The sequence below is a fragment of the Metarhizium acridum genome (genome assembly GCF_019434415.1).
Source record: "Metarhizium acridum strain ARSEF 324 chromosome Unknown scaffold_1, whole genome shotgun sequence".
NCBI classification, from domain to species: domain Eukaryota; kingdom Fungi; phylum Ascomycota; class Sordariomycetes; order Hypocreales; family Clavicipitaceae; genus Metarhizium; species Metarhizium acridum.
Window position 1 is genome coordinate 879,234 of NW_027094015.1, and position 18,132 is coordinate 897,365.

Consider the following 18,132-nt stretch of genomic DNA (forward strand, 5'->3'; position numbering starts at 1 on the left):
AATAGAAATATAAAAATACTTATAATAGAAATAAATATTTTTATAGAATTAAATAAAATATTACGCGAATAAAAGAGATTATTAACGCTAATCTTAAAGAAGAGATATAAAGTATACTTTATTTGTAAAAATATTAAAATTAAGTAATTTAATTATAAACTTAATTAAAAGAAAATTAAATTATTTCTTATTAAATAAAAATCTTAAATATTAACTATAAATTATTATTACTTAATAGAATAAGAATTTATTCTATATTTTATATATTATTATTAAAGAAAGTACTAAATAAATCTATAATTACTATAAATATTATAATAAAAGATATTAATAAATATAAAGTTAAATAAATACTTAAAGTATAAGAGAATATAAAGAATTATTATTATCTCGTTAAATAAAAGGAATATTTAAACTTTAAAAACACCTAAAAATTAGCTAAAAACCTTATAAATTACTTAATATTACTTAAATAGTTTTATTTTTAAGAAATGTATTTTAATTAATCTTTTAAGTATTATTAATAACTTAATATTAAACTTAATATTTAAGAAATAAACTAAAGTAGAATTTAGATTCTTAAAAGGAGTAAAAAGAACCTTTATAGTCTTTTAAAGCTATTTTACTTCTTTATATTTTACATACTTTAACTCTTTAATATTATTAATACTACGTGTAATTACACGTATTATTTTCTTAAATTATAATTTCTTTTATTTTCGTAAACGTAAGACCTTTTAATTCTTAGCTAGGGTATACTTCTTAGCTTTTTTAAGCTTTCTTTTAAGCTTATAATATTGATTTATAATACTATAAAGCTATTAAGGGGTTACTTTTATAATATTATAATTCCCTTACTTATCTATTATACACTTTATATAATAACTTAAATTAAAAATAAAGGCTTTATATTAAGGAAATTCTATATAAGTATAATAAGCGTAAGCCTTTATAAGAGATAAAGATAAATTATTAATTATTATAAAAAGAAGATTATTCTAATAAAGAGAGAAGAAGTAAATAAAGCTTTAAACTATTATTTTAAGATATAATTAATTAATATAATAGTATATAATAATAAAAGAAGAAAAACGTATAATACTTAGCTAGCCTATTTTAATAGCCTTAAGAATAAAACTAATAGAAAAGAGATATAATATTATAAATAATACTATATAAGAGATAAGATAGAATTATACTAGTTAAAATAAGTATAACTTATAAGTATAAGAAAAAGGTAAGAGCACGTAACTAGCTACGTAACTTAAAAGGTAATTAAAGAGGTTAATATTTAAACGTATTAATTAAAGAGAATTAAACTAATTAAACCTTAAGTTAATTAATTAAGTTTAAAGGGATTAATAGTTAAGCTAATTAATTTAAGAATATAATAAAGAAATAAACGAGTACTTAAGAAGAAGGTATTCCGCTATAATTAAGTAATTTAATTCTCTATTAATTAATTTAAGTAATAGTTTTACTATTAAGAGTTATACTCTTAATAGCCTTATTATAATACTACTTAAAAGCTACTTTATAGTATTTAATCTAACTTACTTTCTAAGAAATAGACCTACTATATTTTAGAACCTAAGCCACCGTTACACACGGCTAACCTTAACGCTATCCTAGACCTAACCTTCCCCTAACTTAATACTATTTATATTCTAAAAGAAGATTACGTTAACCCTATTAAAATAAAAATAGCCTTAACGTTTATAGTAAGCTAGAAGGCTCTTAGAGATAATAAGATACTAGTAGGCCTTTTAAAAGCTTATAAGAGACCCCTTATTAAAGTAATTACTTATCTTCTTAATAGCTTACTTAAATACACTTACTTCTTAGCCTAGTTTTACACTATTAAAGTAGTTATATTATAAAAGCTAGTAAAGAAGCTAAAGAATTATAAGTAAGCGAGTAGCTAAAGGCTAATATTACTTTTAAACGTAATAGGTAAAGTTATAAAGGCTGTAATTATAAGACGAATTACGCGAGTTATTAAGGCGAAGGTAATACTTTTAAACTTATAAATAGGAAATAAGAGAAATAGGTCTACTAAGATCGCGCTTAAGATTATAATAAAAGCAATTAAAACGGCTTAAAGCTAGTATAATATTACCTCGTTTCTTTAGCTAAATATTAATAGTGCCTTTAATATAATTAGCTACCTTAAACTTATTTAAACGCTTTTAAAGGTAAGGCTTCTCTACTAGATAATCGCGTTTATTTAAGCTATAATTAAGTTAAGAATAAGCTACTTATACTTTAATAAATAAATATTCTAGGTTTATTAAATACTAGTAAGTATTTTATAAGGTTTATTACTCTTACTAATACTATTTTTACTTTATATTACCTCGCTTTATAAGCGACTCTAGAAAGTACTAGGTATTCTTACTGTAAGTTTTACTAATAATATAAATATTCTAGCCTTTAATAAGATATTAAACTAAACGCGATAATGCCTTAAAACCGCCTAAAATACGTGCGTAAATTAGGTAGTAAACGTTAAAGTCTACTTTAATCTAGTAAAGAGTAAGCTTATACACTTTAACCGTATATAAACGCTAATAATAATACGCGTTTACCTTAATAATACGAAGATATTACTAATAACTATAAAAGTATGCTTTTTAAGCGTATAGCTTAATTAAAAGCTTACCTAAAATAAATATTAAATAAAGATTAAGAATAGATTAACCTAATAATAGCTTACCCTTACCTCCCTTATAGCATTTACTTAAAAATGCTTTTATAAAGAAGCTAAATACTTATATAACTAGGTAATTTAATTTACTATTACCTATAAAGTAAGCGTATACTATAAACTAATAAAGGTATATAATAAGCTAAGAGGTATTACGTAATAACTTACTAATAAATAATTAAAATACCTTTAGGCTATTACTAGAGCGTTTAAAGCTATCTTAATTTCTTAGCTTAAGGCGAAAGTAGCTATTCTACTATTAAACCTTTATTTAAATTATATAAAAAGGCGCTTTAAATAGTAGCTTAAAGACTTAGGGATATTAAGCTGAATTTATACGGTATACGTATTTATAGTAAGGGTACTTAAATAAAGGCATAGCTTATAAAGGACACCTAATAAAGAAATTATATAATAGCTATAAAGCTAAGGTTAAGGTAATATTATACGAGAGGCGTTATAGGTAAACTAGTAATATAGATTTTACTATTAGTATTATAAGGCTAGAAACTACTATTTATAAAGAAACGTTAAGATAGTAAAGAACGTACCTTAACTTAAACCTATTAAGTAAAGTAAGGGAATACACTTAAACCTATTAAAACATAAAATAATAACCCTAATATAGCTATATATTAGCTATATAAATCTTAATAAATTTCTTTATAAGTAGTGTATCCTTAAAGTAAAGTTCCTCTTATATTAATATAAAATAAACGTAAAGAACGTATACCACGTTATTATTAAATACCTATTATATAATAATAGCTAATCGTAGAATTAACTTAAGAACTATAAGAAATTCTACTAAGCCTTAAGAAACGCTAACCTAGTATAAACCTTAACTTAATAGCTATTAAATATAGATAAGCTTTTCTATTACCGCTTTACTACGTTACTTATAAAAAGATAGGCTATATAAGCTAGTAATAACGCTAAGAGTAGGCTAAAGCTAAACTTAAGCTAAGGTAATACTAGAGTTTAGTATATTAAAAACGATTAAATAAAAGGAACCTAATCTATTATAATAGTAAACTATAGCTTAAAGCTAAACCTAACCTAATAGCGCGGTAATAAAAGAATTTAATTAATAATACTAGACTATATTATTCTTCTTTAAAGTACCCTTTCCCTTAAACGATAAATCTAAGCTTAAAGATAAGCTAATAATACCCTACTTATTACTTAATACCTTTACTAGATTACTTACGCTTAAATTATAATTCTTAAGTAAGTATTAACTTTAATAAGGCTATAAATAATAATATAAAAAAATAATAAAGAAGATATACTAGAGATAAGCTAGCACTATTATTAGATATAGTAGCCTCCTTTATAATAATAAGTAATTATTATAATAAATTATTTGTCTTCTTTTAGGTAATACTTAAAGCTAATATTAACTTAATAATGCGCTTTATAATAGCTAATAACTTCTTTTAATTACTACTATTATAAATAATTAAGGTTAGGCTAGTAGTAGCCTTACCCTTAAGCTTATTACGTAGTTTTTAAAGGATAGCTATATTAGCCTTTAACTAAGCTAAAAACTAGAATTAAATTAAAGTTAAAGTTAAAAGTATAATAGGGGTATATACTTAAGGCTTAAAAGCACTAATAAGCTTAGTAAGCTTATTTTAAAGCTAGGGTAAAATTAAACGGGTCTTAGCGTTAATAAGAATCTATAAAGTATTAGTTAACGTATAAAAACGGTAAGATTATAAGCTAAGGTTAAGTTAAACTTAACTTACCTTTAAGTAAGAATAATTATAAACCTAATAATTAAAATAAGTAATAGTATTAAATTCTATAAGAGTTAATAAAGCTAAACTAAAGCTAAAATATAAGAATAATTTTATTAGAGATAATATAATAAAGATAAGTATAGCTCTTTTTTACGCTAATAATAACTTAAGCTATATAAGGTAAATATAAGATCTAGCGTTAAGCGCTAACCTATATAAATATTAGTATAATACTAGGTTAAAGTAAAATAAGGGTACTTATAGTAACCTTTTACTTAATAGTCTTTTTCTTTTAAGTAGGCGTAAGTATTTTACCCTTAAAAGGGCTATTCTTTTACAGTTAAGTTAATATTACTATTAGATTAAAGTTAATTAGTTAATTAAAACGTATTTTAAGGGTAGTATTAAGTATAATTATTTTAAAGATAATAAGCTTTTATAAAATATTAGTAAAAAGATATTAAGACTAGGCTAGAGTTAAGTAAACGTATAAAGTAAAATAGACTAATATATAATTAAAAATAGTAATAAGGTAAGGGAGAGAGACGCTTAATACTAGGCTAGTATTAGGTAAGAACTTACCTTAAATTAAAAAAAGCTTATAAGAGCTATAAGAGACGAGAAAAAGCTTAAAAAATAACGCGTATTAATTAAATTTACCTAAGAAACGCCTAAAAAATAAGCTAACGTAGGTATAGCTTTAATAAGCTTATAAAGAGAGCTAAAAGCTATTATAAAGCTAGCCTAATATTAAAGGCTATAAAAAGAGGCTATATATACGAAAATTAAGGGTTTAAAGAAGAAAGAAAGAAAGGAAAATTAGCAGCTTAATTTAAAGCTCTTATAAAGGCTATAATAGGCCTTAAATAGCTAGTAATAGCTAGCTAAGCCTAGCTAAATAGCCCTAAGAGTAAGAATAAAGTAAAGTTTACTATAATATACTAATTATACTAGAAATATCTAGGATATAATATTATACTAGGCCTAAAATAATATAATATAATATAATACCTAAAGATAATTACATAATAGCCTTAAATACCTAAATACTAAAACAACTACTTAACTAGTATATTAGGGTTAACCTAAACTTAGCTTAAACCTCTACTATACACGCTTTAATAAACCGCTACTAGAATAGCTAGCCTAATAGATACCTTTAACTTACACGATCTAGAATACGCTTTATATAATTATAGGTTATAGTGGAGCGGGGATAACTTAGAATAAAAGCGAGGGGGTTTTTTCTTTTTATATAAAGGGTTTTCCTACTTAAACTATAGGTAGAAGGACGAGAAGAGCTGAGAAGAGCGCGAAGGGACGCAAAGAAAGAAAGAAAGAGGAGGAGAAGAGGAGAGGGAGAGGAGGGGGGAAGAGAAGAGGAAAGGGAAAAGAGGAAGAGGAGAGAGGGGCAAGGAAGGGAGAAAGAGGAAAAGAGAAGAGAAAAAAGGAGGAAAAGGAAAGAGAGGGGAAGAGAAGAAGGGAAAAGAAAGCAGAGAAAGAGAAAGAAAAGAGGGAGAAGAAGAAGAGGAGGAGGGAGAGGAAAGGGAAAGAAAAAAAGGAGAAGAGGACGGAAGAAAGGAGGAGAAAAAAGAGAAAAAGAGAAGAAGGGAGAGAAAAGGAGAGAGGGAGAGGAGAGGGGAAGAGAAGAGGAGAAGGGGGAAAGAGGAGAGAAGGAAAGGGGAGAAGGGGGGAGAGGAGAGAAGAGGGGGGGAGGAGAGAGGAGAAGAGAAAAAGAGGAAAAGAAAAGGAAGGGAGAGGGAAGAGAAAAGAGAAAGAAAGAAAGAAAGAAAGAAAGAAAAAGGAAGGAAAAAAGAAAAGGAGAGGAGAGAGAGAGGAGAGGAAAGGATAGCTGTAATAGAAATAAGATAAGATGAAGGTAAGATTGGGAGGGAGAGAAGGAGTATATGAGGGATGAAAATAAGTAAAAAATATTTGTGAAAGGTAGTATGAAAAGATGAAATGTGGTAATTTGAATTAGATGATAGTGAAATATTAAATTTTTTAATAAAATAAATTTTTTATTATAATATTATATTTTTATTATTTTTTTTTAAATATAAAATTATATTATATAATAAATATATTAAATTAATAAATAAATATATTTATTTTTATATAAGGTGGCCCGTCTTGGTGACTGGCTCGTCTTGCTGTCTAGCACCACCTTTAGGTGGTGAGTGAAACGAGACGCCTAAAATAGTGGGGCGGGCACGAGTAGTGATTCGTGGCATCTTTTTTGTGTACTTTACACGATGCAGATCTTTAATAATCTCGTTTAGGTTTCTGAGCCGGGGCCCCAAACTTCATTGACAAGCCTGGGCGGCGGCCTTGAAAGCTGCGAGAAGCCAATGCAGTCTGGTTGTATTTCCTACCCCGGTTTGCTGAAATGGCGCTAGAAGCAACATTTGCTTTCTAGAGCTTTGGGTGAAGCCTTCTCCCCCCGGCCCTAGGACAGGGATTTCCGTGATCCGATGCTAAATGAGTCGTTTTGCTGGGTAACGAACAATTTCAATCTGCACAGACAGTTGCTGCAAGCCCCCTTGCTAGCCCTAAGCCCCACGAGGCCCAAGGCTTCTCGACTGTCCGGCCCTGAAAGGCGTCGTGTGTGGATTAATCCGACGGAACACATAATACACCGATGACAGTGCAAAAGACCGAGAATCCATCCGTGTCAAACAGGTCTTTCGAACCCGACATGATTAATTTCCAAAAGCCGACTCGGCGCTGGCCAATGCTCTGGTCTCGTTGACCATGATGCTTGTCCCTTGAAATCACTACAGTCTACAAGTCACTGGTGAAAAATTCCAAAGAGCACCGCAGTATTTTATTTCAAGCCGGCCCTGAGTACGTGTGGCAGTCCTGGCACTGCGGGATAGATCTCCATTTCATGCGACATTCGGATATAATTGTATTCTTTGGCGAGCCGGTGCCGTCAGCTGTAATTCGAATTGCCCTTGGCGATTCAGAGTGCTTAGGCTGAAACGTTGCTTTGAACATAAATATCATCAGCATGTTTGTTCATCCACAGTTCGTGGAGAATCAGCAAATTTTGGAGTAGGTGACATTTCGTCGCCTCGACGTTGACATGCTGCGCCTTCATGGCATCCCCTCATGATTTCTTGGGGACTAGAACGGAGTGCGCGCTCGGCTAGAGACCTTTCTGGGAAGACGAAGGCACTATAAAGTGTTGGAAATGATGTGGTATTCATATCAAAGCGTCGATCCAGATAGCCAAAGACGTGAGCGAAGGTACGTTTGGGTCAACACTGCCGCCGGGAAATACAATTGAATGCGTGGTGGATTCTGGCTACAAGGCAGAATAAATCTCGTCTTCGGCATCGAATGCCTCTGACGCCGATACAGCTAGATATACATCTTGATGTATTGGAGCCATTTGAATAAAATAGAGTTGGCTTCGGCCTATGATAATTGTTCCGAGACAGGGACTCTTGATGCTGTCCAAAGCCCCTTAGCTGTGGGCACACCTACGGACACGGCCAGTCCCGAGTCAAAGACGCGGAAATGGCAGAACATTGATTCGAAGTCTTTCTGTACCATCGCCACCATTTCACACCCCCGAGTCCGCCACAACTTGGCGAAGCCTACCGCACGAGATTTCTGCAAGTGACGCAACCGCGCCTGGCTGCGTCATCCATTGCCATGAGGCTGATGGTAGCGGACTCCCGGGAACTTGCCGGTAGCCGCAGGTATTGGCAAAACCGGCACGGGCCAGGATCGGTGTCTAATGCCATATTGAATTTCCGTCAAGCGCGTACACAATCGGAGCGGGTAGTCTGTCGAACTTTCGGGGGACTCGGCGTCCGCGCAATGCCCGCGAAGCATAATAACAAAATTGGCACAGAGGAGCAAGCGGGTCGTTAGCATTGTGGCCATTGTGGCTTGAGTGCTCCAGTTGTCGCTTGAGCTTGAAGACACCCACGCGGGTTGCAAAAAGGCCGCACACCCCGCACCCACAACCACACACACAGGTGCGCGGCCTTTTTTGCAACCCGCGTGACACCGAGGGTTGAGGAGATGATTGTTGCACTGTCAGCCATCGCCAGATACTTGTGTACAGAGAGCACAGAGCACAGAGCACAGAATCCCTTTGAGTGTGCTAAGTGTCCATTTTTTGTAACCGACCAGGATTCGGGCCAATCAAAATCATTACATTAAAGGTACATAACTTTAAAGAAATATGATAATGAAGGTACCAGAAATTTCCATATTTACAAAGAGCTACATCTTCTCATCGCAGATGACCCTGCTATCAACGAGGTAGCTCCTAAGTATCGCAGAAAAGTGGGGTCAGTTACCCCACTTGGACCTTAGCACACTCAAAGGGGATACGAAGGCATGCAGCATTTTGGGAAGGAGCGCTTCGAGAGCAGTCGTCGTTAAGAGAGCGCTTGCAGGTTCGCAGCGATGCAGGTCTCAACCGACCACCAACTTGCTTCTCTGCATGTCATGCATGCTATGCCATCGTTGGCATCTGTCTGGTAATACTTTGCTCGATGTCTTACTGGGCTGCTAGCAAGCCCATGGCGGGCAGGCTAGCAAGTACCTAAGGTACGCCGTCTCGGATTGAAACCCCGCACTGGCAGCATCCTCTCTCTCCCTGCGGCGTCTACCTCCAGTATTATCCATTCCGGAGCATAAAAATGATCGTTCGAACCATAATTGGGTCGACTCTGACTCGGGGTTTTGATCATGTTGGGATTAGAAGATGCGGCACGGGCTGAAACACAGGGCAGAGAGAGCATGGCAAAACAAACACCAACACCCAAGTCCGCAACGGAGATGTTGACAACGACAGGGCAATCCTGAGCCCTAAGACATTGCCGGAGACGCTAATGCAGCCCGGCGTACCCACTGCCAGCACCAGTACCGAACCCGATACTACCGAGCAGTAAACAACATTGAACAGATCAGGACTGGCATTATCTCACGAGCCACACGGGCATTATGACAACGGTTCCGGAAAGTCCGTTTGGCCCATGCCGAGACTCCGGCAGACTAGGGCCCCCCAAACCAGTGCTAGCCTGCTTCCCATGAGGTAGACATGGGGTTTGACAAGCTCCATTGCCTGCAAACAATAAAGTTCAAGCTAGGGGGACAACAGAAATAGCATGGCTTTACGAGGAGCGATGGGGTTCGATTGCAAGTACATATTGATTGACCGCCCCCGTCGAGTCTCCCTGACGGGCCCTATGGATAGTTTCCTGTTCCTTACACGAATTGGGACTACTAAATGAATTGAGTACACCATAAACTGGAAGTGGACTTTCCCGGCCGGTTGAAAGAGCAAATCGTCGCCATGGATCCCGCAACGGCTGGAGCTTCCAAGCACGAAGGCGATGATGCTCCAGAGCTTCTCGTTGACGGTGAAGCTGATCAACATGCAAACCACGCCGCACACAAACACAGAAGAGGCTCCGTTGAGGATCCTACATCTGCGCCCATAGACTCTGATTCTGACGATCTCGAACCTATTACTCGTCGCGGGACGCAAGCTATGATGGACGACCAAGACAGAACTGAGTTGGTACGAATTGCTACAGTCCTCTCTCGTCGCCGTTCTAGCATAGCGACCCATCCCATTCCGACTACCTCCCTTCGCGATATCGATGAAGATGCCCCGGTTTTCAATCCTGAGCATCGAGACTTTGACCTTGAAAAATGGCTTCGCCGGTTCATCAAACAACTTAGTGAAGAAGGTATTTCCGAGAAGTGTCTGGGTGTTTCCTTTCGAAACCTCGACGTCTTTGGCTCTGGGGAGGCTTTGCAACTTCAAGACACGGTCGGATCCATGGTTGCAGCTCCGTTAAAGCTTGGAGAGTTTTTTAGCTTCAACAAGAAGGAGCACAAGCAGATTTTGCATAGCTTTGACGGGTTCTTGAAGCCTGGAGAGCTCTTGATCGTGCTTGGTCGTCCAGGGTCTGGCTGCAGTACTCTCCTCAAGACAATTTGCGGTGAATTGGAGGGCCTCAAAGTTGGCGAGGCGCAAACCAAGATCCACTACAACGGTATTCCTCAGAAGCAGATGATTCATGAATTCAAGGGAGAAACTGTTTACAACCAGGAGGTGAGTTGTTTGTCTCTATCCCGATGCTCAAGTGTCCTGTGAATGCTGACAAATATATTTCCCAGGTTGACAAACACTTCCCTCATCTAACTGTCGGCCAAACTCTTGAATTTGCGGCTTCAGTCCGTACTCCCCAGAAACGTATTCAAGGAATGTCTCGTGTCGAGTATTGCCAATATATTGCAAAGGTTGTCATGGCTGTTTTTGGTCTCAGCCATACATACAATACCAAAGTCGGAAATGACTTTGTTCGAGGTGTCTCTGGTGGTGAGCGAAAGCGAGTCAGCATCGCTGAAATGGTGGTGGCGGGCTCGCCTTTTACTGCGTGGGACAACAGGTGTGTACATGCTCTTGAAAATTTCAACACCCTGTGACTAATCTATTCTGCCAGCACTCGCGGTCTCGACTCGGCTACTGCCCTGAAGTTTGTTCAGGCATTGCGACTGGCTTCTGACCTTGGCCACCAAGCTAATGCCGTTGCCATATACCAAGCAAGCCAGTCTATCTATGACCTGTTTGACAAGGCGACCGTCCTTTATGAAGGTCGTCAGATCTATTTTGGACCTGCCAACCAGGCCAAGCGCTACTTTGAAAAGCAAGGATGGTTCTGCCCTGCGCGTCAGACCACTGGCGACTTCCTCACCTCTGTCACAAACCCTCAGGAGCGAGTCGCTCGAGAAGGCTTCGAAAACAAAGTTCCCCGCACTCCTGAGGACTTTGAAAGACTCTGGCGCCAATCCCCAGAGTATCAAATCCTTCTTGGTGACATGGATGCTCACGACAAGGAGTTTCTGGGTGAGAGACAAGGTGAGAGCATCGCTCAGTTCAGGGAACAAAAGAATTTGCGACAATCAAAGCATGTCCGCCCCAAGTCGCCCTATATCATCAGTGTCTGGATGCAGATCAAGCTTTGTACCAAACGAGCTTACCAAAGAATTTGGAACGACATATCCGCAACCGCAACTCAGGCTATATCAAATATCATTATGGCACTCATCATTGGTTCAATCTTCTTTGGTCAACCTGATGCTACCATCAGTTTCTATGGTCGCGGCTCTGTTCTATTCATGGCTGTTCTTATGAATGCTCTGACATCAATCTCTGAGATCACTGGCCTATATGATCAGCGGCCGATTGTGGAAAAACACGCCTCATATGCATTCTATCACCCCGCCGCAGAAGCAGCGGCAGGGATCGTTGCTGATATTCCCGTCAAGTTTGTCACTGCAGTTGCCTTCAACCTTGTGTTATACTTCTTAGCAGATCTGCGCCGTCAACCTGGCCCGTTCTTCTTGTATTTCCTAATCACCTACATCTCTACCTTCGTCATGTCTGCTGTATTTCGAACTATGGCCGCTGCTACAAAGACGGTTTCACAGGCCATGACATTGTCTGGTGTCTTGGTTCTGGCACTGGTTATTTACACCGGCTTCGCTATCCCGGTACCCCTGATGCATCCCTGGTTCAGCTGGATCCGATGGATCAACCCCGTTTTCTATGCCTTTGAGATTCTGGTAGCCAACGAATTCCATAACCGCGATTTCACTTGCTCCAGCATTGTGCCACCATACTCACCAAACATTGGCGACTCATGGGTATGCAATGTGGCCGGTGCTGTACCTGGTCAGTACACTGTTAGTGGCGATGCCTTTATTGCCACAAATTACGAGTACTACTACTCGCACGTATGGCGAAACTTTGGCATCCTAATAGGGTTCTTGATATTCTTCTTAATAACTTACTTCATCACCGTGGAACTAAACTCAGCAACCACCAGTACCGCCGAGGCGCTTGTCTTTCGCCGTGGTCACGTTCCAGCTTACCTTCAGAAAGGTAGCAAGCACGCTGTTCAGAATGATGAAGCCCCTACGACCGCTAATGAGAAGACTGTGAATGGCGATGGCAAGACTGAGGTGAAGGCGCTTGCGCCACACACTGATATTTTTACCTGGCGCGATGTGGTGTACGATATTGAGATCAAGGGAGAACCTCGACGGCTTTTGGACCATGTTTCCGGTTGGGTTAAGCCTGGCACGCTTACTGCACTCATGGGAGTTAGTGGCGCGGGTAAGACTACCTTGCTAGACGCTCTCGCTCAACGAACAACGATGGGAGTCATCACCGGCGATATGCTGGTTAATGGCAAGCCGCTTGACCCTAGCTTTCAAAGAAATACCGGTTATGTGCAGCAACAAGACTTGCATCTTGAAACTGCCACCGTTCGCGAAAGTTTAAGATTTAGCGCTATGCTCCGCCAGCCCAAGTCAGTAAGCAAGAAGGAGAAGTACGAGTTTGTTGAAGAGGTCATCAAAATGCTCAAAATGGAGGACTTTGCCAACGCTGTTGTTGGTGTTCCGGGTCAAGGATTAAACGTCGAGCAGCGCAAGCTTCTCACTATTGGTGTTGAACTGGCCGCTAAACCTAAGCTTCTTCTTTTCCTCGATGAGCCAACATCTGGTCTCGACTCGCAGAGTTCTTGGGCTATTTGTGCGTTCCTTCGCAAGCTTGCAGACTCTGGCCAGGCTATTTTGTGTACCATCCATCAGCCTAGCGCCGTCTTGTTCCAGGCATTTGATCGTTTATTGTTCCTGGCTAAGGGCGGAAAAACTGTGTACTTTGGGAACATTGGTGACAACTCGCGCACTCTTCTTGACTACTTTGAGGCCAATGGTGGTCGAAAGTGTGGTGATGACGAGAACCCCGCCGAATACATGCTCGAGATAGTGAACAAGGGGCAGAACTACAAGGGAGAAGACTGGCACGATGTATGGCATGCTAGTCCTCAACGAGAGGCCGTCATGCAGGAAATGGAAACTCTTCACCGCGAGAAGCAACAAGAACCTCGAGCCGAAGGCGAGACAGTCAAACACACCGAGTTCGCCATGCCTTTGGTAACTCAGATCCAAGTTGTTACGCATCGTATCTTCCAGCAATACTGGAGAATGCCGAGTTACATATTCGCCAAGTTTGCCCTGGGTATCTTCGCTGGTCTCTTCATCGGTTTCACTTTCTTTGACGCCCCTCCCACCATGGGCGGCACACAAAACGTCATCTTCAATACCTTCATGCTTACAACCATATTCTCATCAATTGTGCAACAGGTACAGTTGGATTACTCTCCATGGCGTTTCAATTTCTTCTTGCTAATGATGTCTCTCAGATTCAACCCCTTTTCGTTACGCAACGGTCTCTGTACGAAGTCCGTGAACGCCCCAGCAAAGCGTACTCCTGGGCTGCGTTCATTTTTGCGAACATTATCGTAGAGATTCCGTACCAGATATTTACGGCTATCTTGATTTGGGCTGCTTCATACTACCCAGTTATCGGCATCCAGAGCTCCGCCAGACAAGGCCTGGTCTTGGCGTTTGTCATTCAGCTGTTTATCTACGCCAGTGCCTTTGCGCATATGACCATTGTTGCCATGCCTGATGCTCATACCGCCGGAAGCATTGTTAATGTTCTTTCCATCTTGAGTATCATCTTCAGTGGTGTATTGCAGACTGCAACAGCCCTACCTGGATTCTGGTATGTCTGAGAATTTGAATTATTTCGCCTGCATTTGCTAACCATAAGACAGGATCTTTATGTACCGTGTTAGTCCTTTCACCTACTGGATCGGCGGTATTGTAGGGACCGAGCTTCATGGTCGCCAAATTACCTGCTCAACAAGTGAGGCAAACATCTTCAACCCTCCACAAGGTATGACTTGTGGACAGTATCTACAGCCTCTTCTTGAGCAGGCACCTGGTACTCTACAGAACCCGGATGCTACCTCACAGTGTCGGTATTGTAGCGTCAGCAATGCCGACCAATTGTTGGCCGGTTCAGATATTTTCTGGAGCGAACGGTTCCGCAATTTTGGAATCATGTGGGCTTATATCGCATTTAATATCTTCATGGCGATCTTGCTATACTATCTCTTCCGTGTTAAGAGGTGGCACAAATGAATGTAGGTCTACAATGGGAGGCCAAAAGTATTTGACTAGGCAGGGTCCCTGGCTAGTGTGCGATGTAGCATGGCATGCTGTGTGTGGTATGTTTGCGTATGCTTGGCGGCAGAGCCACAAATTTTGCCAGAGATTGTGAGATTTGCTTTCTTAATTACTGGGCATCGTTATAGGCTGGCTCGTGGCGTTTGCTGATGGTTTGAAACGTGATTCATCTTTTTTTTGTTCTTTTTTTTTCTCTGGCATTGATACATATTGCCGTTTTGACATCGAGATATTTCATTTGTAATGAATGGGCAAATACATGTATAATCTCTCCAGGGTTTTGCAAGTTTACTTTTTTCGTGGAAATTCCATGAGTCCACCTGCGGCTAATGAATCATCTGCCTCGCTTCGGAATTGCAACCATATCCTGCAAGTCCAAGTTAAACTGTACTCTTGGATTATTACGAATTTATTCATTAGCGTAGGAATTAGTTCAAAGTAGAATCGTATCCATCAGCAGCACTCTCTTCTGCTTGGAACCAAAGAAAGCTACTGGGCTGTCTCCCCGAGACGGGCAACAATGACGCAGATTACAGGTCATGATTGACTTCAACATCATTTACAGGATCGTCAACTTTTCCGGGTTTGTGATATTCGGCCACAGTGGACAGAGAAGAGAGCATTGTATGTTGGCTTGAGTGAGCTCGGGTTCCCGTTAGACTATGCCTTTATCTTTAGTATTTGACAAATTATCCAGTCTAGCGAGGGTGGTATTACGCGTAAAAGCTAGCCCTCGAGTTTTGGGATAAGAGACTGTCACCCGCAGATATGAACGGGGGGAAGGATTCGGGACAGGAAGTCCATGTGCTGATAGGGTTGGCTTTAAGAACTTGGAGGCATCAGGTCACAGTTCCTCTCACTGAATCCAGTCTTCGTGATATGTAATCCGCTTTGAGTAGGCTTGGAACTGTTTGTAGGATCCAGAGTCATGTCTCTTGCGTTTTTTAAACGCGCTTGGCAATGATGCTGCCCGCAGCCCAAGTCCCAGCCGAATTCGCTGGACAAACTTTTGAACAGAGGAGATGGCTTCGCGCATACGAGTGCTCGTTTGGCAAAGGCTAACATCAAGATCTTGCAACAGGAATGCTGAAGAATCACCAGAATTCTTCGCAGCTGGGGGCATCTTGCTTGCTGCTAGTCACGAAGTTTGAGGTGCACGCTGCCTACGCCACACAAGTAAGCAACCAGAGCATCATACGCACGCAAGCCAAGGCAGTCGTTGAGTCTCTTGGGCTCTTCAAATTGTGGAGCGTTTTTACCGGCGAGTAGAGTCTTGTTGACCGCGTACATGAGGTTCTGACTGCCACGTTGGAACGCAGTACTTGGAGAGTTGCATGCCCAAAGCCCCGGGTGTGCTGCGTGGATTGCTTTGCTGCCGAGGACTTTTCTCACGTAGTTTATGACCTTCAAAGAGTGGTACATGCCAATGAACAACGTTTTATCGCAAAGATCCGTGGATTTGACTCGTTTGTTCTCAACACAAGTCAACACGAGGCGACTCAAACCAAGGTCGACCCCGAGATAGCGAACCAAGCTGGCGGTATCTGTCGCAAATTTTCTTTAACGCTTCAAAGAATAGCCGCCATGATGGACCGTAGAATGTTTTCACCTTCTCAATCTTGAGGGTCAGACTGCGATCATTGTAGGTGCGCTCACACACCAAACATGGCTGAGCTGCGCCTCTTCTACAGCAACAAAAACATGTTTAGCCATGTAATCATGATCCTGTCCGTACCGCAGGATTGGGGCAGCCATTGTAAGAGAGTTGAGTGGCTAGGTCTAATTATCTACATGAAGAAGAGATAATGAGTGGTACGGTCGGCGTGACTCGGAACACGTCGAAATCCGAAGCTTGTGACCAACTTACTGTGCAAGTCGACGCATCTGCCAGACAGCAAACTTACCTCCGCAACACCATGAAGATGAATCCATCATGAACCAATCGTGATATATCAACATGCCTCAACTGACAATAACGACGGGCCGCCTGATCCTCCGCCCCTTGACTTCATCCCCTCACACGTTAATCTCATCATGAATGACCCTTGACACCTCCCCTGTCGCAATGAAATACCTCGAGGATACGCCCCTCACCATGGGCCAAGCAACCGAGGACCACACAGTTCGCCCGGAGACGTCCACAAAAGTAGATGGACTGGGATACTGGGTAGGTTATCGCGGCGCCGACGCGATCGGCTGCTTCTCCCTGGCACCAAGCGTTGCAAACGGGGCAGTGGACTCGACGCAAGTTGAGATCGGATTCCGCCTGCTTCCAGAGTATTGGCGCCAGGGGTACGCGAAGGAAGGGGCGAGGGCAAGGATTTGGGGCCAGACGATGAGTGTGAATGAGGCGTCGAGAGGGGCGATGGCTGCGTGCGGGATGAGGATTGTGAGGAGGTTTTGGATGGATTCGAGGACCCGGTTGTTGGGACGGAGGAGGGAGAGGTTGAGTTGAGGATTGGGAAGGAGATTGAGGACGTGTTAGGCATGTGGTTGGCGGGATGCCATGATGTTGGGCAACGCGTGGCATGATTCATGGCCTTGGTGATGCGATAGGGCTCCACGCCCCACGGTTTGGACAACGGCACCCGATGCTTGTTTGGAGGCCGCATTGTGAGTACGTAGCTGGGCCATGATGATGCACTCCTGCTGCCTCCGGGGGTTGCGTATGTACATACTTGTTATGCACGACGATGGAGGAGGTGTCAGGCCTCGGGGATGCTACAATCGTTCGTCTCTACCAAGCTCGTATGGCCTCTAACCAAAGCATTTCAAGCCTGCTTTGCCCATATTTGCAGCAAGTTGGACATGGAGTGATATCCTTTCGCATTAATAACTGATGCCAGGGCCATGATGGGCGATTGCCCCGTGAAGCAACTTCAACATGACCCACTTTTGTTGCCTCTACCTAGGTCGGTACTGGGTGAAGGTCCGGTAGTTGATTTGATGGTTACTTGAGTACTACGTAGTTTAGCAGTCAATCCAATTGTTAGTCTAGTGGTTAATTTAGCATCAACGCCATAATGAGAGACCAAGGAGAAAAGCCAAGTACAAGTGTCAACCGGTGCAAGAGAATCCAGCTAATGTGCTGGTAACGTAGTGGCAGTTGCGCACTCAAATAATAATAGTAACAATATTAGAAATACATGCATCATGTTAACACCACGTCGCATGTTGGCCCATTATGCGGCACATAGGTTTCCAAACTTCTAGCGTTGCAACGTCGGCCCACGTGCTCCAGCACCGTCGCTCTGCCCTGTTCTAGAGGCCTTCTCGATGGCGACGGAGCAGTTCCCTTGGCTCGCCAGGGTGGCCAGGTGCTTCTTCAAATGACGATACGTACAATTACCGCTTGCAATTGAACAAACTGGAGACGGAAGAATAGTCGTCATTTCCACTGGAGAGTTGGTACTAAGCGGGGAAGCAAGCCTGCCGTGTTAGTGTCAACTGGTGCATTTACACCGCCACTTACGCATGATTTTGTGGCAGGTGAATAGTAACTACCTAGGTACCTAGGTAGTGGTCGCAATGCAGAGCCCCTGACTGAACCGATCGGAGCCGGGGGTCACGTTTGGACCCTGCTTAGAGAGCGAGAGTGAG

General features: G+C 40.7%; 1 protein-coding gene across 1 annotated transcript; it reads left to right on the plus strand.

Moving 5' to 3' along the window:
- Positions 1-9,480: 9,480 nt before the first annotated feature.
- J3458_000215 (uncharacterized protein) lies at positions 9,481-17,603 on the plus strand. The gene is made up of 5 exons (XM_007816120.2): positions 9,481-10,540; positions 10,606-10,877; positions 10,932-13,641; positions 13,701-14,065; positions 14,118-17,603. The coding sequence occupies exons 1-5, from the start codon at positions 9,773-9,775 to the stop codon at positions 14,485-14,487; spliced, it is 4,485 nt and encodes a 1,494-aa protein (XP_007814311.1). The 5' UTR covers positions 9,481-9,772; the 3' UTR covers positions 14,488-17,603.
- The last annotated feature ends 529 nt before the right edge of the window (positions 17,604-18,132 follow it).

Excerpts from the sequence above, each read along its gene's own strand:
- J3458_000215 (XM_007816120.2), top strand. The coding sequence starts at position 9,773 with ATGGATCCCGCAACGGCTGGAGCTTCCAAGCACGAAGGCGATGATGCT. Across the intron at positions 10,541-10,605 it reads AAACTGTTTACAACCAGGAG|GTTGACAAACACTTCCCTCA; the intron begins GTGAGTTGTTTG and ends TATATTTCCCAG. Across the intron at positions 10,878-10,931 it reads TTTACTGCGTGGGACAACAG|CACTCGCGGTCTCGACTCGG; the intron begins GTGTGTACATGC and ends CTATTCTGCCAG.